The following is a 22,576-nucleotide window of genomic DNA, read 5'->3' on the forward strand; positions in this document are numbered from 1 at the left end:
CACTGTTGAAATGGTATTGCGGTGACAAAAATAGGGTCAGGGATAGGGTGACAAAAATCCTTATATGCTGACCGCAATTATACTTCTAGTTGCAAAATGACAAAATTTACATTGTTTACTTATTAGAAAAAGTTTTCTTGAACTTTTTATTCGACTCATTTTTGGGATACAATTTCTGAACGGGTCAATATACAATAGAAGCTGCACAAAGTCTTGAAAGCCAAAATTAAAGATACAGTAGGAGCAAAATAGCACTCATCCTAATTCTGATGTGGGCCCCAAAATCCACCAGCGAGTGTAAAAAAAAGCCTAAGTAGTGTGGCAATGCTAAACCTTACCCTAGTTGGAGTTTCAACTGACATGTTCCGCAATCAATATCTGAAGTCCTCCGGGCATTGGTTTTTGACATGTTCCCTCAATCAAAAATACTGTGAAACCATCAAAAATATCGATAAAAACATATGTAAATGTATTAGATTCTATAATTTTTGGCTGCAAATTTTGATTAGACAGACACGGTTTGGGGTTAAATTTATCAAGGCTTGCACCTCGCCATCCAGGCACCAAAAAGTTTCCGATAACAAAATGTTAAGATAGAAGCACAAAATCCCTCATTCTAAAGCTGACTTGGGCCACAGAATCCAGCGCTGAGCACAAAAACTTGTCTAAGTAGAGTGTGAATCCTAACCCGAGTATGGGTGTCAACTGACCCATTCCGCAATCAGTATCTGAAGCCTTCCAGGCCTCAGATTTGGGCATTTTACCCTAGCCAAGCAGTATGAAACAAACAAAGGCATTGATAAAAGCTCTTCCAAACGTAAGATGTTCTATAATGTTTGCTTGTACTATAAGTCTTGATCCGACCCACTCAGTTTAGGGATACAATTGTTGTGTGGTGCACAGCAACATCTAGGCCACTGGGAGTTTCTGAAAAAATAAAATCAGATAGGAGGTAACAACCACTTGTTCTAAACCTAACTTGGGGCTAAAAACCAAGCCCTGACCTTAAAACGTGCCTAGGTAGTGTGTGAATGCTAACCCTAACCCTACCTGGGGTGTCAACTGAGCATTTCCGCTATCTATATCTGAACTTCTCTTGGCATAGGATTTTGCCATATTCCCCAAACCAAAAAGAATTAATAGGAAACAAAGAGGACCACTTATAGAACTTGCATTTGAATGACATTCAATAATGCTTGATAACAACATTTGATCCAACTGACTCAGTTTTGGGATACAATTGTGCGGTACACCGCGACTTCGTGACCCCTGGGAGTTTCTGAAAAAAAATCAGATAGGAGGTAAAAACCACTTGTTCTAAACCTGACATGGGACCAAAAACCCTGACCTGAGCTTAAAAAATGTATAACTCGTGTGTGAATCCTAACCCTAACCCTAACTGGGGTGTCAACTGAGCATTTCCGCTATCTACAGTATATCTGAACTTCTCTCGGCATAGGATTTTGACATGTTCCCCAAACCAAAAAGAACCAATGAGAAACAAAGAGGACCACTGATAGAAGCACTTGCATTTGAATGACATTCAATAATGCTTGGTAACAACTTTTTATCCAACCGACTCAGTTCTGGAACACAATTACCGCGCTGTGCAGCGCGCCATCCAGGCCCCAGAGGATAGGACTAAAAAACCGCTGGTCCTAAATGTCTAAGTGGTGTGGCAATGCTAACCGTAACCAGAGCTGGGGTTTCAAATGCACAGTTCAAAAAGCAGTCTCTGAATCCCTCCACTCATCAGATTTGAAATGTTCCTCAAACCCAAAAATATGAGTGTAAAACAAACAAATCTAATGATAAAAACTCTTGGAAATTCATCTTGCCTCAAATTAAAATGAAAAGGAATGATTTTCCCACACAAGGAGCACTCATCAAATGCTTTAAAAAATAATTAAAAAATTTTAATTCAGAAAGTACTTGCATGTTATATCACATTGTCACATACAATACTATACAAAAAGAAGTCCACATAGAAAAATACTAATGAAATAACAAGCTTGCACTCAAAACAAAATTAAGCCTAGCTTCAGATATAGAAAGCAGAACTGAATGTTTGTCTTTGCCCATGATGGCTTCAACAGGAAACTAATGCCTGGCTTTCTTGCAAGTAAAGGGGGGAGCATGTGCAGGGAAACAATGACGGAGTCAACACAGAAACAAAGACTTTTTCATTTCCTCCCACTGCAATACATGTTGCTCAGAACAACAATACAGTTGAACAGAAAAGGCAATTTCATTAATGCTTTAAAAAAAAGTGACAATTTCTTAAGTCTTCACAGTCATTGTCTCGGAAAACACTTGGCTTAACATTTAGTTATAATGAAGGTATACAGTATGGAAAGCAGTAAAACAAGACCGCTGTGTCTGTAATATTCACATTTTATGCCTTCTAGGAATGGTGGTTATGGATGACAGAGTCTTACAGTTGTAACCTTGTTGTACTTGGAAGTCTTAATCAGTAACAAATGCGCACAGAAAAAGGGTATGTGGATTTGTTTGTGCAGTGTTGCATGGTGATTTTGCATTCATGTAAGAGTGCATCACGTAAACCTATTAAACAATTATAAGTCCAGTTACAAAAACATGATGGGAAGAAAGACCATATTTATAACAGCTTCAGTGCGTTGGTGAATTGCTGAGATGAACTCATAACTGCTATGAGTGGGTCTGTGTTGAGGCTCTTGAGACTTTTCCTGCTCTTTGCAAAATAATTAACTGTTTCATTCCCTTCTTTCCTTATCTAATATCAACACTTCCTAAACTCTTTCCTTCTCTTTCCAGCTTTTGCTTCTCCATAACTTATTGTAACTATACAACAGTTTATTTTCATTCAACACCTCATAACTTTAAAAAGATTTAAAAAGTTGTTGCACTACAAAACCGTTAAGATTTACACATCAGGGCTACTCTGTTTATGCCCTTTCCAATCCACACCAACACATACAACTGGCTTCTTAATTGCTAGACTGATCCTGCTAATTAGCAATTAAATAATTAAGGAAATGAGTGCAATAAAATCGTGGGAAGGGCCACAGGATAGCCCTCATCTAGACCCCTTATAAATAAAACAGCAGTGGGGGGCAGCACATTAAATTCTTCCATTAACTCTGTAGAGAAAGCTACAGAAGTCTTTATGTTGGTAAGAAACTCCCCTAATGAACTGGAGAGTTAGGCTGCCCCAAAATAAGTGTAATTGTTGGAAACGTGTCAAGACTTTTAAAAGCTGACAAAAACTTTTTTCCGAGACATACTGTGCTTATTTTTAAACCAAAGCACTGCAAATCTTCACAATAACCAAACCAAAACTTTATCTGTGAAAGTTAAACAATGGCACTAAACTGCTGTGGACATCTGGAGAAGCAGACTGCATTGACATGTCATGTTGAAGAGATGAAACCAAAAAATGAAGAATGCTTCAAACTTAAAACAGAATTTGCAGGGTATATCATGGGATGATGGCCCATGATACGTTTTTAGAAGCACATTTTTAGAAGTTTCCACCACACTTCAGTGGAAAGCACACTTTCTTCCATTTCCTGCTTCAGCTACAGGAAAATAGAATTGTATCGTATTTAACTACCACGGACAGCTTCCCTCAAGACAGCCTTCCAGCATCGTTCTGTGCAGAGTTCTGACTTCCTATAACTCATCACAAACAGAACAAGTGTCCCACACTGAGTGATGAAGCTCTTTTAACTGTAGTTGTGAAGGTCCATGCACTTTGTGCATTAGGGGAGGAAAGAAAATCTCCCTTTGGTCAGATGGTACGGTCACATAAGCAGATACTGTCCTCTTTTCTCACTTGCCAAGAAGCTGTTTCCTCTGCTGCTCCAGCAAAGCCTCCAAGTGATCTGCTCTCTTCAGTGCAGCCTGCAGAAAGGACCAGAGAAAGATGGATATAACTGCCATAGCACCCAGATAAGATTTGGAGGTTTCCATCCTGAAGAAATCTTAAGAAGCAGGTCTTTCTTTCCACTTTTCTGAACAGGATGCATTTAAGTGGTGGGAAACCCTTGATGGCAGCCCAACATTACTGTTTCCATTTGATCAATAATAGGTCAATTGCTTGTGATCTCATGAGATTTCCTGAATGTTATCAGGCATAAAAACTTAAATCATTGCAAATTATACCTGGCACTTGTGTTAGACTGAAAAAGATTGTGATGGTGAAAAAGCTTCCTCTGATAATGTTAATATTGAATCTATGTAAATACTCAAATCGATCACATTCTGAATTAAGTTCAATTTTTCAAGATTGTTAAATGTTACTGAGGGACCTGCTCTCCACTTACTTCATGCTGCTTTCGCAAGTTATTGACAGTCTCCTCCTTCTTCAGGATAGCTGCCTTCACCCTGCACAAAGACAGACAGCACCTTCATTACTGATAAATTAAAGCCACATGTGTCCCTCAGTCTCTGTTATAAATATCATCATTATCAGGCAGAAATCCAGCTATCCAGAAAGCTTATTTATTGGCAGGGTACAGCATTTTTGATTAAAAAAACAAATGTAAGAAATGTATAAATAACCCCTGACAGTTCTTAATCTTAAATGATCAATTACCTCTGATGCACTTCAGCCAATTCCTCCTCCTTCTCACGGGTCACCCTCTCCACCTCCAGCCGGTGACGCGCCCTCGTCTCCGAAACCTCTGTTTTCATTCGTCGGTTCTCCTCCTCTGTGGCAACCAGCCGGTCAGCAAACTCCTGCCGGATCACTTCGGCCAAGCTGCGCCTCTCTTCTGCCAGCTTGTCTCTGATCTACAATCCCAGGGGTTAGACCAAGCTGTTAATCATATAGGTTTACGAAGAAACATTTGCATACTATTCTGCACAGTAATAGAACAGCTATTTTCACCTATGCTTTTACTACAATCCCACTGTATTCTTTATTTAGCACTTATCATGGTGTTCCACAGAACAGCTTGATAAGGGGTGAAAGCGACAGAAGCAGAGAAGGGAAAAAGAGACAAAAAATAAGAGTAAAAGTTTTGAAAAAAAAGAGGAAGACAGAGAGGACTGGTCAGAAGGGGAAAAAATCCCGAATAAGCAAAGCAAGAGGAAGAATGGAGGAAAAAAATGTCATAGAAGAATGAAAGCAAGCAGGCAAGCAGGTATTGAATTAGATGCAAAGGGACAATGGAAATTCTGCGCACGACTGTCTCCAGGCAATACCAATAGTGCCCCTATACCACCTTGAAACTATCTAGATCAAGCAGCTCCAACCCTTCTTCTATACCTGGGTGATATCTTGCACCTCCTGCTCTTTCTGCTGAAGGAGTCCCTGTAGGCGGATGACCTCTCCTTCCAGCTCTCCTAGACTCTTCTTCAGCTCATTGTTCTTGTCCTGCAGGCTCCTCTCGGAGCGCTCAAGCTCCCGCAGCTCAGCCTCATACTTCTCCCGCACGCGTTTCACCCTGGACACACGAACACCATGTCGTCTGCATTAGCACAAAAAAACACCTTTCCCTGGAAAGGCCAACAACTCTGGGATGGAAAATCTTTCTGTTGAATTGCACCAGATGTAAAGGATGTGCTGGCCAAGGAAAGGGGAAGACAGGACTATGAAAATATACACAGGGATGGACATTTTCATTTATGGGTCAAAAAGAATTTAAAGAAAATAAGGCCAGAATTTTACTGCACAGGATTAAAAAAGTGCATCGATCAAAAAGCAAGGTTTGGCAGGTACCTTTAAAATTCAAATTCAAACAGCTGTATCGGCATGATTGTTAAATTACAGTGTTGTCAAAGCATATGCAGTTTAATACAAGATCTAGCGACATTTACAATACAAACACCTCGCAGGACATTTACATACAACGTACAACACATAGCCTGTCTTAATAATGTTCTGACTACTCCTCAGGCTGTGACAGGAGATCACATACTGCCTGCTGCCAGTTCAGTTGAGCTCCCATCTCCCTCTCCCAGCAGGATTAGCGCTTTGAGATGCCACCTTTAAAGGTGCTACATAAAATAAAAATAAAGTTTATTAACTGGGAGTGTACAGCAGTGGGAATTCTAGGATTAGACTTGCTTTTGATTATGGGGAATAATGTGTGTCTAATCCCAGACACACATTCTCACGGTGCAGCAGAAAGTTCACCTCTCTGTTTCTTTTAGCTTTCTAACATGTTACTGATACTGCTCCTAAGGCATTCCTTTTCGTTAACTCCCACAGATTTCACAAGATCAATAATCTATCCCTTTGTTGAGCTCACCGGTTCTCAGCAGTTCTCTCACACTCCTCCCTGGCGCCACTGGTCTCCTCCTCCAGTCTTTGAATGGCCAGCTCGATCTCTTTATCCCGCCCCCTGCGCACCTCCTCCTTCAGCTCACGTTCTCGGCTCAAAAGCCACGCCTCCTGCAGGGAGAGATGCCCAATGATACTACAAAGATTTTGGAGGGGTGAGGCTGTCATGAAAAACTTTTTCGCCAACAATTCTCAGCTTTACACTGTTCCTTTAGGACTCCTTTTATATCTAATAGTTTTTGTATCTCTTCCATATCCTGCAAAATCTGGGCCCTTCTGCTCTTTAACAGTGTTCAAGACAAGTGAGTCCTGTCTGTAAACACTGAAGTGCACACACTCTTTGTCTGATTGGTATAACGTAGGAAAAATAATTTTGAAATTCCTGTTGTCAGGAAAAGTTTTACAGACTTTCACATATTTGAGCCGTTTAAAGAGAATTTAACCTTTACAGGTGACAAGCACTAGGACCTATGAAAGACACCAGCTAGCATCTCAGCAAACAAATGTATTTTACTGTGTGATTAAATACTTCAGAAGTTCTAGAATCCAAAGTCAGTAATCTAGCAAACATCTCTCCCATATCTTAGACGTCATTCAGCAACTATAATAAAAACCAAAACAAACAATTATAGCCTGATGTTTAAGTTCCCAGTCTATGTACTCCACAAAAGACCCAGCACAACCTAATAAAATATAAAGTACACCATAATAAAAGCCCCTGTTGCCACAGCAACACTTTTTATGTTTGGAGTTTGCATTACAACACTTCAAGCTTAAATACTGTACATAGGTCTAACTTATTTACATGGTTTCCCAAACAGCATTACATACTGAAGACTGCAGAAAACACAACTGGAGGCTTAAATGAAAAGGCACTGTAAAAAACCCAAAAGGGATCGTTATTTGAAAACACAAATCATAGAGGAAATTCAGTCAAAGACAGGGGTCCCGCTCGCTCACCTCCTTCTTCATGTAGTTCTCTTCCCAGGCCTGCTTCTCAATCTCCAGCCGCTCCTTCAGGGCTTTCATCTCTGCCTGAACAGACAGAGGCAAAGAAAAACGGGTTCAACAAAATGAGCGTTAGAAATGGAAGGAACAAAAAAACATTATCTGTGGTGACATTATTATTCCAGATGAAGAAAGCCAAAGCCACGGTACCTGGTGCCTCCTCTCCTGTTCGTCACGTGCCTTGTCGAACTCCTCTCGCAGTGCCCGTCCTGCCAGGGAGTTGTTTTCCTCCAGCTGCCTCCTCAGCTCCTCCAGTTCAGCACGTTGCCTACAGGGGGCAGCAGCAAAGTACAATTATCTTGCATTTAGTTTCTTAGGGCATTCTAGCCGTCTCTATGCAGGCATGTTCAACTCGGCACTCAAAAACCAAGGTTTCTGGAGGTCTTCACTATTCTCTTTGGAAAACTCAGAGGAACCCACTTCCGTTGACCAGATTTCTGGCTTCTAGCCAGTGTTGAATATGAATATGGGGAAGATGCAGGCATATGTTCTTCCATTTTCACCGACTTGAGCGATTAGAATATAATAGCGTGTATTTCCAAGTTGTGCCGACATCCGTTCAGGACAGACAAACAAGATCTGGCATCGCAATGAATTCGTATTGCACAAATAGAAATTGTCACTGAATAAAAACATTAAGGAACAGTAATTTAGAAGACAAATATTCTAAATATTTGCACATTCTGTACAGTACCACCCATGTAAGCATTCCTCACCTGGAAGCTAGCTGTGCCAGTCTCTCCTTCTCCTCAGCCACCTCACTGTACAGACGCCTCCGCTGTTGCTGCAGGGACTGCTCCTCCTCCTGCAGCTGCTTTTCATACCTGCAGTGGGGCGTACTGGTTAGTTCACTCACTTGCAAAGGCATCCCTTTGCATATGTCTTGTTGCTTTGCAGCTGGTTTGACTAATCACACCAAAACAGTTCAGAGAACATGTGGGAACTTACTTATCTGCCAAACCAGGGTAAGTTTCTTTCTGGAAAAATTGTTCTTCCTACAACAGGTTCAAGGTCTATTTTCTTTCTATGCGCTGGACATCTCTCTCTCTGTCTTCTCCCACCCTGCGTGAACAGGTGTGCATGTTCTGCAGATTACGTGCTGACCTTTGCTTGGCAAGCTCCCTCTCTCTCTGGCACTGTTCATCCCTCTCCTTCTCGAGCTGCTGGCGGAGCTCCTCGCTCTGTCGCACGTATCTCTGGGCAGCTCGCTCATCTGCCTGCAACAGCTCGGCCTCATGGACAGCTCGCAGCTTCTTCAGTTCTTGCTTGTGCTTCGCTATTAGCTTTTGGATCTCTGGCTCCAGCCCTGCAGAACAGTAAGAAAATGCAACATCCATCCAGCTTCTTGTTACTTAAATGTTACTTACAGTTCATTAGTTGCGCAGTGCAACGGTTTCCACTGTCTCTCACACCGTCTGCCTCAAAAACATAAATCTCCATTCTTTACTTTGTCCAGAAATTTAAAACCAGCATGGGTCTTAAAACCCTGAAGGCATAAATCGTTTAAAAAATGTTCTCAACTTGCTACAGAATGTGCCTTGTTTGTCAATTTTATTTTTGAGGTACGTTTTGACCAACTGTTAATCTTTTAATGGTTTGCAGCTTGATAGATCTTCTACGTCTTCGCAGTACACAGTGACACCTAGTGACCAGCAGTGCAATGGCTAGAGTCATATTGCTATGAACAGTTCTTCAACTTCATTAACCTTGGAGAAATTACAGAATGTAAATCTGTAATTAATCTGTAAATTAATTTTTATTTAACACAATTATATTTCACAGTGAAATAGCAAGGGAATACTGGACCATGTGGCTCTCAATTCAATGCACCCTACCCATTCATAAGCAGGAGTCTTGTCAACTTAGAGCAATACTGCTGCCTGATGTTTAGGGTTTCCTTTGTGTTCTTAAAATCTCAATCTACCTTTTCTAAGATAAATACTACCCTGATATCACACACAATTTTTCTTCTCCTGAAATCCCCAATTTAAATGTCATTAAATTCCTCAAGACCACACATAAAGCAAAGCTTCAGACAAGAAGAGTTAAAAAACTGTCAAAATCCAGAGCAGTAAGATTTATCTCTATTGGTCTGACCTATTAGTGTTCTCTAGTCAATTAAATGCAAAAAGCTATAAATATCCCCAATCAACCAGCTCCCTACAGACAGAATTTAAACCAGTGGTCATCTTATGCAATGACTCGTCCTGCCAACAAATCAATGCTGAGAAACCACCAAGGACCATTCCCAATATGTTGACTGACCTTTTACTGTGATCTCTTTTATTTTCTTGGTTTTTTCATCAATCCACTTCTCTCTTCGTATCTTCTCAGTGGCGCTCATCAGCTCTTTCAGCTTTTTAATCTCCTGGGAGAATTTGAAAAGACAGGTAGAACAGACATCAGTAAGGAAAAAAAAAACAGAATCAGCAATTAAAACACTCTCAGAAAGAGCCCCTTCTTGTAGGTAAAATGTAAATACTGTAGAAAAGATGAATGACATAGACATGCTTTTCCCAGGGAAGAAATGAAAAACACTTTTTTAACACTGCTGCTATTATAAACCATGACTCCCAATGCCATGTTAGTTTTGATAACCCACAAGGCCTCACTACGGTGTCATGCAGAGTTAGACATGGATGAAACTGCTTTCATCATAAACGAACAAGCTGTTGTCCGAGAACACTGAATGCAGTAAGGCATGTAGGCGAGGTTAGTGTCAGCGCCACCAGCTCAAATCTGTCAAACCATACATAATAACAGCAAACCATGCTTGAGTTTAAGTCCATTTCACAACAAACTGCACCTATGTGCATTCTGCACTTATTAGAAGAAAATGCAATGATTGGTTTCAAAGTAATTTTTCTCACTTAAAGCCTCTAATCAATGGCACTCAGCAGGGAATGCCTTTGGAGTTGCATAACTGTTCAAAATAATCCGAGCCACCTTGTTCTATTGAACGATACCCTTTTCCTGCAAAGACCCTATAATAATGCAGAGGAAGGAGAGAGCCACAACACTGCAAACAGTAAGAGACTATGGTAAAAAACAATGTTTAGATGTACTACAAGTTTATTAAGCTGGAAAAAAATCCAACCACAACAAAGACTGTAACTAAGGTAAAACTCCTTAAGATGTATCTGTAAAAAAAACAATACTAAACTTTAAATCAAGCTATTTGATCCATTAATTTCACATGCTGGTCTCCAGATTTGATGGCACAAGAAATGTACTAGATCCAGAGGTGACAGAAACACAAAGAGAAGTTGAAATGTTAGAATAAAGTTAGACTGATGAAAAAGTGTTACCTCACACAAGGGACCCAGAATGTGCCACACCTAGCCAGAAAAGAGAGCCAGAAATTGTAAGAAAAAAAGAGCATGTTTATAAAGCACCAAAAAAAGTTCAGCACACAGACAATGCACAGAACCCACAGCTAAAATGAAACTGCAACAGAGAAAAAGGAAGGAAATGCCTGCAAGAAGGGAGCCCTATAATTCAACAGCACACTGAAAGGCAGACCACATGTGCTTCACTCAAAAACCTGCATCCTTAATAGAAAAGCATATTTTGTTACCCCATAAACCACCAACTTGAGCAATTCACCAATTTTTGAAACGCACACACTTTCACAGTCACACTCAAGCTTGCCCTCTAGTGCTCTCACATGCACCTTCCCAGTCCACACGAAGGTACTTGAACTCACCAGGTCGTGCTGTTCCTGCATCTGGGCAATCTTCTTTGTGTACTTCTGATCCACCTGCTTGAGCTCATTGATCACCCCCTCACAGCGTTCACTCAAAGCCTTCTTATCATCAATAAGCTGGGGGAGAAGGACAGGAGACCAACCGTGTGGCAGTAACATTAATACCATCTGCAGATCACATGCTGTCCATCTCCTAAAATTTCAATCCTGCACAGATCAAACACTCTTGGATGAGTGAAGAACTGCCTCCTTATGATGTCCATAAGGCAGACTTCCTTATCTCAGCATAAAACCAACCCACCTAACAAGTCTAGTTCAAAACTTTATTGCTGTAACAACTAGCTACATGGAATTTCATGTCTAATTGTTACTATCATACAATTATTACAATTCCCTAGTAATATCATTCACTATTCTAAACTACAACTTGTGAATCTCAACTTGATCAGCCTTTCTCTTCATTTTAGACTTTCTGTTCTGTGCAGATATCTAGAACACCAAGCTATTTAGAGATGAAATTCACATATAATAATGGCATCCAATACTCTGCTAATCGAGGACTTTGGCCTCTAAAGTATCACCATAATCATATCCTGCCATACTGACATAATGTGCACATCACTGAATTTATTCTTAAATATCACTATGCTCCAACATTAAAACAAAGGTCCCTCCACCGTACCTGGTCTATGAAGGCCAGGTGTCTCTGGATGGTGGCCTCATACTGCTCCTTCTGCAGCTGGAAGCTGCGATTCAGCTCCTTCTCTGTCTCCTTGGCATGACGAACTGTCAGCTCTCGCTGCTGGGCCTGGGAGAGGTCATGCCAGGATTCACAAACCACACCTCACATTCAGTACATGAACTCAGTTGACTCATTTTTACAAAGTGCAGCAGGCATGTTCCTTGAGATAGATAGATATATATAAAACATACAAAGATTTTTAATTTAATCTTTTGCCTTTTTACTGCAATTCTAATCAGGACAAAGACAGGACAAAGGCTACCTTAGTGCTAGGGGACCCATCCAGAATTAATGTGCACAATCTACTTTTTAGTGTAATGTAGTTAAACTTTAAACCACTTAAAGTTTGATTTACTTTTTTCTACACTCAGTCTCAAGTTTTCTAACTTTAAACACATTTTTCCAAGATATCAAAATACCACAATGTGTGTTTTGTTTTATTTCTGCCAAAGACCTCAGAAACTGGTATAAGGACTGGATGACAATTTCAATTCAAAATTTTAAGAGCAGAAAGCAAAACTTAAAACAAATCCCAAATACTAAATTAAATTAGACTTTGATTAATAACTCAAAAAGAATGAGGAGATATAGGTCTGTACAGCACCAAGGTTGGGAATCACAGATCGGAGATCAGTGTTCATGATTGTCAATATTTAGTAAAAGGTGCCATTGGTCAGATATGCCTTCTGTCCCTCCTTACCAGTGCTGTCTGCAGCATGTTGACGGTCCGTTTCTTCTCCTCCAGCTCCAGCTTCAGCCTCATCATGGAGCCTGTGACCTCTGCAGCTGTGGCTGAGGCCTGCTCCACCCCAGCCAGCTCCTCTTCAGAAAGCAACATCTGTGGAGAACAGGTTTGTGAGAGCATATCTTAGGTACTCTCCAGTTCCCAGTGAGGAATCAGATGGATTTTCTCCAAGACCACTGCCAGTGTCCTCCATATCACAATCCTAGTTTACCTCGCGGTGTGATCCCGAAGTGACCGACCGTGGTCGCTCCTGCTCAGACTTCTCCATTTCATCCAAGAAGCTCATGATGCTCTGCAGCTTTGCCTCTGACAGCAGAGCGCCCCCATCAGGCAGGGCAGCAGGCTGACTCAGCTTGCCATGGCGTTCCAAATTGTCTAGTGTCAGGGAGTTGTCTACATCCTGAGAGAGGACAGGGGAGATTAGGAAGACCTATTGTGCCCGAAGATTAATACTTTATTCAATATATTCATCCCCAGGGGACAATAAAAAAACATTATATGAGGGAATGTGGATTATTATGAGAATTACATATATCAAACATATATATATATTATAAGAATTAGTTGATTACATGAGGATACACTGGTGCACCTCTCACATTATAATAGTGGTTTTGTGCCTCCGGAGTCTCACCTCATCAATCCAGGAGTACTTGTCCTTCTTGTAGCTCTTGGGCTCGGGCAGTTTCTCAGGCTCCTCTTCCAGCAGTTTGAGAGTGTCCAGGAGGTCATTCAATGTGGTTTTAGACTGGGCTATGCTTGATGGTGCCCCCTGTTGTGGCTCCTCTTGGCTCATTCTTTTATGTAAAAGTTCCTGCTGAGAGTACAGCGAACTAACTGTCTTAGTTACTCGGCATGTTAACACCCACAGAAATATAAGGGTTCTGAGATGTTTTGAAGTTTTGTTTGGAGTAAGTAAAAGAAAGCGTTAATGCTAATAGATCTGTATATACTGCAGATCTAGTAATAGGAAAATATTTTTTCACATTTGCTTTAAAGAACTAAAAAAGTTAATATCATCAAACCATTTACAGTACCTTCTATATCAGCACCATTGTATCTTAACAGTAATGTAAGCATCAGTACTAAAGCCAGACAACGTATTTCAGTAGAGGGGTAATCGATAAGGTGACAGTGCAGAGGGGTACCTGTGAGCACTGAGACCCTCTTCCGGGGGAGTCTGTAGGGGATCCGGCTCGCAGGTTGGAAATGTCATCGAGTTCAGCTGAAACATTCACATTGGCATCTGTAAGAGAAATGTACAAAAAAGAGTTCATCTGGGGATTCTTTCATGATGTAAAAATCAAATTACTAGAGCTGAATTTAGCAGAAAAGAAGGCAAAGTCAGAATGACATTAAATTCAAAGCTTTTATACTAACAATAACAGTAAACGTACACTAGGATCTTGAAGGCATAGGGTATTGTGCCTTGTAAGATTAAAATGCCATTATATAGATTATTTGGCTGATAATACACCAATCAGAATTCCCGAATCTCTAGAAAACACTATTAGCCCAACAAGATTCTCCTGCCTTTATCATGGCTTGTGAACTGGAACCCTCCGCCCCTCACCTGTGTTTTTTGTCTTGATGTCGCTGGCTGAGCTGCTGCTCCTGTTGCTAGGAGACGTCTTTGTGGGCTTCTTTCGGCCCACCTTTCCACTCTGCCTCATAGCCTCGAGCTCCTCCTCTGCCACACGCTGGGCCTCTGCAGCCCGCAGAGCGCGCTTCTGCTGCAGCTCCTGCACAAGAGGCACAATCGTTACACAGACCAGTTCCACTAGGGTTGCAACTGAAGCTCTAGCTGCTAACAGTAACACGATGTGCGGAAAACTGAAGAATGCGTGTTCTAACACATGTGGACTCCCGTTTTCTCTGCTTTTAGAAATCAAACCTGAAGAACTCCATGTGAAAGGAGCAGAGAGAGCTATTCCTACAGCTGAGTCACACTGTACCTGTATAGCAGCTCGCCTGGCCAATCGAGCCTTCTCCTGCCGAATTTGTTTCCGGTCTTCCTCTTTCTTCTTTTCCTGGGTCTTCCCTTCCTCTGCCTTCTGTTCCCTTTCCTGCGAGATAATAAAGCAAAGCAGAAAAGTGAACAAGATACTAAGATCCATCACAATTCATTAAACATTTGGAAATCAATCATAACCTTATGCAAACAAAATTTTATCCACAGAAATAAACTCCTTTCAGTTACTTCCACAGAGATGGAAGTGAAGTGGAAGTTTCCCAGACCACAAACCAAAGTTTTGAAACTTTTGAAACCAGATATGAATAAAACTGCTTTCTATTCTATTTTATTAATTGACTTTAAGTACATTTACTGTACATTTTCACTTATTTGAGTCTGGAATCCATGCACTTTGCTTTGCAGCTTATAACTGTTTGTTACAATTGTTGTACATTGTTTGAAGATCTGCCAGACTGTATTATCTCCTACAGAACAGTTTGTGTTCCTGTAATTTATTGAACATTTCAGATACAAGCTCACAGCCCTGCTCATGTAGTGAGCTTACTGTAGTGCTTTACAACAGTAACCTTAACCATAAGACGATGCTCTTATGTGCAGAGGTTAAGGCACTTAACACAGCAATATTAATGCCATAGGCACAACCAGCATCTCAGCTAGCCCATGCATCTGAATCAAGAGCCAAGCAAAATCTCAGATTAAACAGTGAGGCGCACCCTTTTCTTGGTGGCAAGAAGCCGTTTCAGTGCCGCCTCACCCGCACGCTGCCTCTGCATATGTCGTCGGTACCAACGCTGGATGGTCACCGCTGCATGGTTCACCTGCTGGATAAACCTGGTGACATCACAGACAGACAGGCAAGGAGTCAGTACATTTCTCACTCTGCAACTCAACAAGAATCCTTATCAAAAGGAACCGAGCTAGATTTAGCACTCCGATATTAATCCCACTGATGTACATTAGTCAGATAGTTTATCAAGTTGGAGAAGCGGACAGGTGTTGGGTAAAGTTTACTGGGTGAGGTTTATTATTTTACTGGCAATCTAGAACATTGGTCTTCTAGATATAAAGATTCTCAAGTAATTTTGTTTTACTCACCAAGCAAACAACATTTACACTGTAAGCAGTGTAACTATATATATTTACTCAAATATTTATCTCATACTTAATTGCTGCTTTAGTCTTCATTCTTGCCAACTTCAAGAATACACCTGTATTATACAAAGTGAAAGAATACCTAAAACAGATTCAAGGGACACCATAATTGCCACAAGACCAACCATCATGCCTGGTAGCAATTATTTGGTAGCTCTGAGGTTGACTGACTTCACCTTTCAGCCTCCTCCTCCGTCACCTCCTGTCTCCTCAGGTGGGTGGGGCTGCTGAGTGCCATGTTGTTATTGGTGGAGAAGTTCTTCTGGGACTTGGTCAAGGACCCATTCTCAAGACTGCCCTCATCATTGACTGTGGCCTTGATAATATTACTGGTGTAAACACCAGGGAGACAGATGGCGTTATTGTACAAAACGCTGCAGCAGACAGGATGAAAATCTTGGCAGACTAACTCCAGCAGTTTAGGGGGATGATGCAATCTAATTGCGTTGTTACAAAATAAAGGGATTACCTGGCACAAGATGTACAACCACGGTTAGCTTGTGTTTACCAATTGATTGTCACTCATTTTTGTTGCTTAATCAACAATTCACACTTCAACTTGACTCACATGATATATACAATGGTTACTCAATTGAACTGTAAACACAATTTCAATATGCCTGTTAAGGTTTTCTTAAAAGTTCACACAGACATAGAAGATAAGAAGTATGTGGGCTTCCATTTTCTCAGGAAGAATTCTAGAGAAGTCTGTAGGGACATGCGAGGGAGATAATGCAACTCACTTGAGGGACGGCTTCTGGTTGGAGCTCTTTGGGGTGAATGTCTTGTCAGAGTGGTTATTGTGGAGGATTGTGGTAACAGAGTTCCCCACTGCTGCTTTGTTGCTCCTGAACCAGTGAGAGGGAAGAAAAAAAGCCTCAGATAAATGCCAAAAAAAGGGTGCGCCAAGAATTTTACACCATGCTGTGTAACTGATAAACACTGGCACAAGCTCTCTGTGAACATGGAAAAGGTCCAAGCATAAGTGAATGTTACACAAATTAATGAAATGGACAACTGAATTATTTTATTCACCTATTATTTCATTAAATGAGAATGAGGAGCACGTTTACACCTGACTGGCACAGAAGCAGCTCTGACCTGTTGTTGGCTGTGAAGTTGGCAGCCAGTGCGATACCAGCCTCTCTCTTCTTCATGCCCACAGGCGAGTCCACGGTGCTGGTACTGCGAGCACTGCCAGGTGTAGGGAAGGCTCGGGGCTGGTCATCCTAGAACAGAAAAAAGCAGCACACCACATGAATATTTAAGACTATGAAGAAGAGGCGCGGTAATGTATGTGGGTGACATAATGAGGAAAAAAAGACACTTTACATGTACAATATTACATAACCTTTAGTACACAATTAACCTGTTTAGGTTCGAAATCGAGAAGAAATATCAGTAGTGTTTACATATTGCATTAATGATGAAAAACACAATCCTTGCAGGATCCATAAAGTGCTTTTTTTCCCCCACAGAACTTTGGTCTGGATTCCAGTGTAATTTGGATTACCAAGATGTTCCAAGTGGTGCGGTCTGGGGAGGCTTTGCTGAGGCTGGCAAGCTTCCTTCTGCCATCTGAACTGCTGTCAAACAAAGCCAGGAAATCATCCGACTGGTCCTCACTGCAACACACCACAATAACACATTTGCCTTAAGAAAGTGTTCAGTTTTGTTATGTGTTGCAATGTAAAAGTAAGATCAACAAACTGATCTCTGAGACAGATTTTACTAGCTTTTACTTTTCACATTTGACATGTGATGCCTAGAATTAATAGAAATTCCCTGATCTACAGTGATTTTAAGCAATACGTAACAGAATATAACTTAATTTACACTGCCTAAACTATTAATTTCATAATGTTATACTAAGGTCTCAGTTTATGTTATATCTTGTCAGTATCATGTTAATAATAATATTTCATATTACTGTTTCATAATAATATCTGTAATATATATAATAATCTGAGCTTGAAGGGAAAGAGAAGTTTAAATAACCTGAAACGGAATTCTAAGAAAAAGCTTGAATTCAAATGCATAAACACATTCAGATACATATAAATCTTACGATGATTCCTTCTGGCATTTTACCATGTGGTGCTTCTTTTTACATGTACATTGCAAATCAGAGCATACATACATACTCTGCTTACCTTTTACTCAACATTCAAATTTTGCCTCTCTTTGAATCCGAATGAATGCAGACACATGCCCCCCGCCCCGAAATCAGAACAGTCGTTCCTATAGCATCTGTGCTGGCGCCTACACTCACTAAGCCAGCTGGCTCTCCAAAAAGGAATTCAACAGCACTGACTGAAAAAACACATTCCTTTGCATTTAACCTCACAATAAAGTGAAGAAACAGGGATTTTCCTCAATTTAAGCCCCCTGTTCTTTGGCCCCAGGAGGTTTCAGGACCAGAGGCAGCTGCTGGACAATGAGGCCCTTGCATGCACAAACTTACCCGTTCAATTTGCATCCTTTCATCAAACTTAACTCTAACCCTCCCCCTCTAGGTTCATACAATACATGCTGCTGCCCAGGGCTTGCTCCCTGACAACAGTCCCCAGTCAGCCCTTTATACACAGCCAAGCTCCTCAATGGCTATTGTCCTTGCAAAGGGGAATCTGTCTGACAGCAGCACCAGCTGTTGCCCTTGGAGGACAAACTCCAGTCAAAGGATCAACTGGAAAGCCTAGATCCACATTTCAGGCTATGGATGGCTCAGCATTTTGAACCCTCTCTGGCTCCCACACACATTCCTACTCAGCAAAGAATCCTAGGCTCCAAAGTCAATCCACACACTCCTGCCTTCTGCATTTAAATCTGCCTGGGCTTGCTTGAGGCACTACTAAGTGTCACTTCAGAAACTGAAAACAAACTGCTAAAAAATTTCGACCAGAACGTCAACACAACTAAAAACACCCAAGTGGAAAACAAAAGCTTTTCCATGAGCAAAAACTTTGACTCCACCAGTCATGTGGTTGTACTTATCTCAGACAACCGCCAATTTGAAACCCATATCTAAATCCTGTGACAAATTAAAGAACCAGTCCATGCAAACTCTGTCAATGAACCAACAGAAGATCCAGCATTGGTCAGCACCAAGGAACTTTTTAAATCATCTACATTGATGCTCCTATATTTTGCTCCAAAGGAACTGGATTTTATTTTTCTGTGTTCTACTAGACGTGCAGCACCTGATTGAGAGAACACGTTCAAAATCAAAAAGTTAAAGACTGCGAGGGCTGGGTGCAGGGAGGAAGCAAACCTCCTCTGGAAGAATGTACCTGACAGAGCTGTTGGGTCTTTGGTTGACTTGGGTAGTGCTGTTAGATCTGCGCAGGTTCTTAATGGAGCGAGTGCTAGCCAGTCCAGCCTCAGCCTGGAAAGAGAGGTAATAACAAGTTGATGAGGTTTTTGTAACTTTTGGTTAATTCTGCATTGCGCTTCAACGCTTCTGGACACACTGGCCTGTTCCTCACCAGGGCATTGCGCTTGCCCTTGCCATCGCAGGCGAGGGAGACGGAGCGGGAGAAGTGCTTGGCTGGGAAGGCACTGCTGGGCCGGCGGGACACAGAGAGCTGAGAACCAGTGAGGCTGAGATCCAGCGAGCCGCCTGCACCCACAGAGGCATTCCCAGGTAGAGATGGGGGGCTGCGGGCAGTGTGCATCCTCACACACCTGCACAGATACAAAAACAGGCCAGGGCCACTCAACAAGTCTGCCTTTTATCTCAGACAAAAACGTGTGTAACTCTGAACAAAGTGCCAGTTCAACCAGCCAATACACATAACACAAACACAACCTGACCCATTACACTTATAGACTTGGCATTCTATTGCATTCTGCAACAACTTATACCTTGGGGGAAAATTAACTGTAAACACTCTATAAATAAATGCAATAAAACAAGCTAAAATCCTATTTTTCAGTCTTAGATTTTCAGTTGTAAAAGCTCAAATGTTAGTCACGTAACAAAGGAGCAATATGCTGTACATTGTACCCTGCTTCTCTTAAACAGAAGGCTCAAGTATGCCTTTAAACAAAATGTTTTTTCCTCAATGCACTGTTACCCATAGCAACTAGCACTCTAGACACTGCCTGTGAGAATGTGAGGCTCTCATAAATGCTCAGAGAAAATGGGCATCAATTCTAGGATTAAATGTCAGCTAATATTTTAATGCATCCACAATTTAAAAAGTCCTCCCTGAAACAGCATCCTCCATATTGACTGCATCTAAATAAATAATTTTAACTTGTAACCAAAGCACTAAGCATTCAGGCAACAGTGTTAAAGAGATATTATTGCTGCTAATTCAGTGTGGCAGAGCAATCTAAGGGAATCAATAGAAAAGCAAAACAAGACAGCAAGACTTGAATCTAAAGATGTTCCTTTAGAATTCCTAAATCCTAATGCAACACCACCCTATGTGAGACCCTCTCCACCACAGTGCAGTCACACAACCAGTATATTGATTGTTCATTATTGATTGTCAGTTATCTGGAATAAGACAGGAGACAGTTATAGCTTGGTTGAATTCCACAGTGTTGTGGAATGGAAGATCTCCAACTTGAGCCATGGTGCTCTGATGTAAAACACCAAAACGTGTAAAATAGTTCATTTTGTAAGATTCTCCAGCTGACACATAAAGCATTTAACTGTCACTCCAGGCCAACACTTAATCTAAGATCTGCAGGTTTAGGCTTTCTTATTCCACCTGAAACAAGGCTGCACACATTGGGTGACAGAACCTTCCCTTGTGCAACACCACAGTACTGGAACCTGCTGCCCACATCCATTAGAAACTCTGCAACTGTGGACATTTTTAAATCTTGATTTGCTACAGTATATACATTTTTTGTTATGTTTACAGTGTATTTTTTTTTACTTCTGTGATGCATATCACGTATGTAATATTGCACACTGCTTTGAGTTTTTTTTTAAATTGCATGTAAACTCTTAGTTTTTATAAGCATTGAACATCTTACAGTCACTGACATCCACACAAGCTCATGCTTGTTTTCTTAACATTTCTCATTGCAAAACTACAAACCTTAGCTGATTCACTGGAACTTATATTGTGGGCATTGCAGCTGCCAAAACGGGGGCCTGCATATGCAGAGGCATATTTCCACATGCTGATTTGAACTGATCTTCCTCTATAGATTGGTGCTTGCCTTAGATCTTGTATAGGCAATTAGACTAGCAAAACAGATTCCAAATGTGGGTGTATGGCTTCTGGACCTCATTGACAATACTTTGAAGATGCCAATGATGTCTGTTCCAAGAAGGTAGAACATTTGGAGGAAATGGTAAAATTGTCAGTGATGGGCTACCGGAGAGAAAGAGGATGGAAACAAGAGATAGCTAGGCTAATTCCCATGCATTTCCAAGCCTGGCCGCATGCCATTACAGAAATGCCACACAATCCCCCATATCTTTAACAGAACATGTATTGACAAACAGAAGGCTGTTCACAGAGTCATTGGAAATTAAAAAAAACAACCATTTAATTCTAGAAATGCAGTGTTACATTACTGTTATTCTGACAGAAAAGAAAGAAACATTAAAATGTCCAGCAATTTATAGACAGACGGTCATAAGAATCCCACTATTGGAAGCTAAAAACCTGCCACCATTCAGAAGTTACACTACAAAATAAGTTCAGGCGACGTTTTGAGGTTGTTGACAAAGAACTGCCTCGAACACAGGCCGAGATCAATTAGCTTCCACTATCCTAAAACGTGTATGTGATACTGCACAATGGTGAAGTAACACATACTTCACAGGTTATTCGTGCAATATCAGTTTACCATTTGTTCTAAAAGCAGATAATGGCAACAAACTAAATACATGTGCGTGTGAAAAAACAGGCGTAAAGAAATAAAAAAAAATGCCTTAGGACGGCGGCAGACTTATACTACAACATACCCTGGCTATAATAGATAAAACAAAATACAAGTTAAAGTTTAATATCTTACCTTCTCCAGGTCTCAAAAGCAGGCAGCAGAAATCGTTGATTTGGTTGACAGGTATAAAAAAAACTGTACAACTGTTGCAATAACAATTCAGTTACTACAGAATAGTGCTACTCTGACCCCCCCCAAAAAAAGCATTACCTTTTTTTAAGAAAGGGTGAGAGGTTTAGAAAATTGATCTATGCTTCAGATTCGGTTTTAAAAAACCGAGACGAAATTTGATAGCTCTTTACAAAGCGCAAATACGTTAAATTCTTCCAAGCATGAAAAAAATTAAGGTCAACATAAAACGCCTGGCATCATTCGCAATTAAAACACAACGTATACATCTTTAACATAAAGTATTTTCCTTTCGGTGACAGCAGTAGGGGCTGAAAACAACGGCACACTACGTGATTCTGATTGATCAAAAACAATGCTAAAACAGTTTTCTCTCATTAGGCTGATCTCTTGCCACGTTTAACTACCTAGCGCATTAGACCACAGACCACTATAAACAGCCACTTCTCTCAAACATTACAACAAAACAACTGGATAAGTTTAAGACACCCCATGTTAAACCCACCAATACCAGAAAAAAAAAACTATTGCAACCGACAACGAAGCATAACATTCTCTGTAGCAACCAGCAAACAGTGGAGCCCCGCCTACTACATGTTAGGATTGGCAAACGCACAACCCCAGCTTCTGGATTCAGACGCTCTGATAGGTTAATTGGACTGCCTGTTATAGGAACGGGAGATATTTGGGCGTGTTCAGGCTTGAAGGTTGGTTGAAGCTGCAGAAGAAGGGGTGTGGCATAAAGTGAGGCAGATGTATTCGAGACAGGCAATGCTTTTTTTGATAAAGGGGAATATTATACCTACTTACAGTATGTAGATGGACAAACTGTTGTAACTTAAAATGATTTGGGGTGTAAGAAAGTAGTGGCTTTTTAACTTTCTTAAAAGCATGTAGATCAAGGGGATATTATTTTCTTATTATTTATTTGCATG

The 22,576-nt window shown here is 40.9% G+C and overlaps 1 protein-coding gene across 3 annotated transcripts; it reads right to left on the minus strand.

The window, feature by feature from the left end:
• Window positions 1–1,894: 1,894 nt before the first annotated feature.
• On the minus strand, window positions 1,895–22,215 carry cep131 (centrosomal protein 131). Of its 3 annotated transcripts, XM_088926800.1 has the most exons (27): window positions 21,585–22,215; window positions 19,085–19,283; window positions 18,890–18,984; window positions 17,113–17,224; window positions 16,701–16,828; window positions 16,343–16,447; window positions 15,776–15,928; window positions 15,161–15,278; window positions 14,428–14,538; window positions 14,046–14,214; window positions 13,621–13,718; window positions 13,107–13,289; window positions 12,684–12,872; window positions 12,428–12,565; window positions 11,668–11,793; window positions 10,986–11,102; window positions 10,588–10,617; window positions 9,545–9,647; window positions 8,384–8,585; window positions 7,996–8,103; window positions 7,430–7,547; window positions 7,232–7,306; window positions 6,240–6,382; window positions 5,255–5,432; window positions 4,580–4,776; window positions 4,308–4,368; window positions 1,895–3,885 (listed from the first exon to the last, which is right to left on the minus strand). In XM_088926800.1, the coding sequence occupies exons 2-27, from the start codon at window positions 19,271–19,273 to the stop codon at window positions 3,814–3,816; spliced, it is 3,318 nt and encodes a 1,105-aa protein (XP_088782926.1). In that variant the 5' UTR covers window positions 19,274–19,283; window positions 21,585–22,215; the 3' UTR covers window positions 1,895–3,813. The 3 variants fall into 3 exon arrangements, with proteins under 3 accessions (XP_088782926.1, XP_088782928.1, XP_088782927.1); XM_088926802.1 differs by lacking the exon at window positions 10,588–10,617 and having other exon boundaries at window positions 13,107–13,286; XM_088926801.1 differs by lacking the exon at window positions 10,588–10,617.
• Window positions 22,216–22,576: the final 361 nt, after the last annotated feature.

This window comes from Atractosteus spatula, chromosome 11 (assembly GCF_055471065.1).
Source record: "Atractosteus spatula isolate fAtrSpa1 chromosome 11, fAtrSpa1.hap1, whole genome shotgun sequence".
Classification (NCBI taxonomy): domain Eukaryota; kingdom Metazoa; phylum Chordata; class Actinopteri; order Semionotiformes; family Lepisosteidae; genus Atractosteus; species Atractosteus spatula.

Excerpts from the sequence above, each read along its gene's own strand:
- cep131 (XM_088926800.1), bottom strand. The coding sequence starts at position 19,273 with ATGCACACTGCCCGCAGCCCCCCATCTCTACCTGGGAATGCCTCTGTG. Across the intron at positions 14,215-14,427 it reads CCAGGCGAGCTGCTATACAG|GAGCTGCAGCAGAAGCGCGC; the intron begins GTACAGTGTGAC and ends CCTCTTGTGCAG. Across the intron at positions 10,618-10,985 it reads TGCAGGAACAGCACGACCTG|GTGTGGCACATTCTGGGTCC; the intron begins GTGAGTTCAAGT and ends TTTTCTGGCTAG.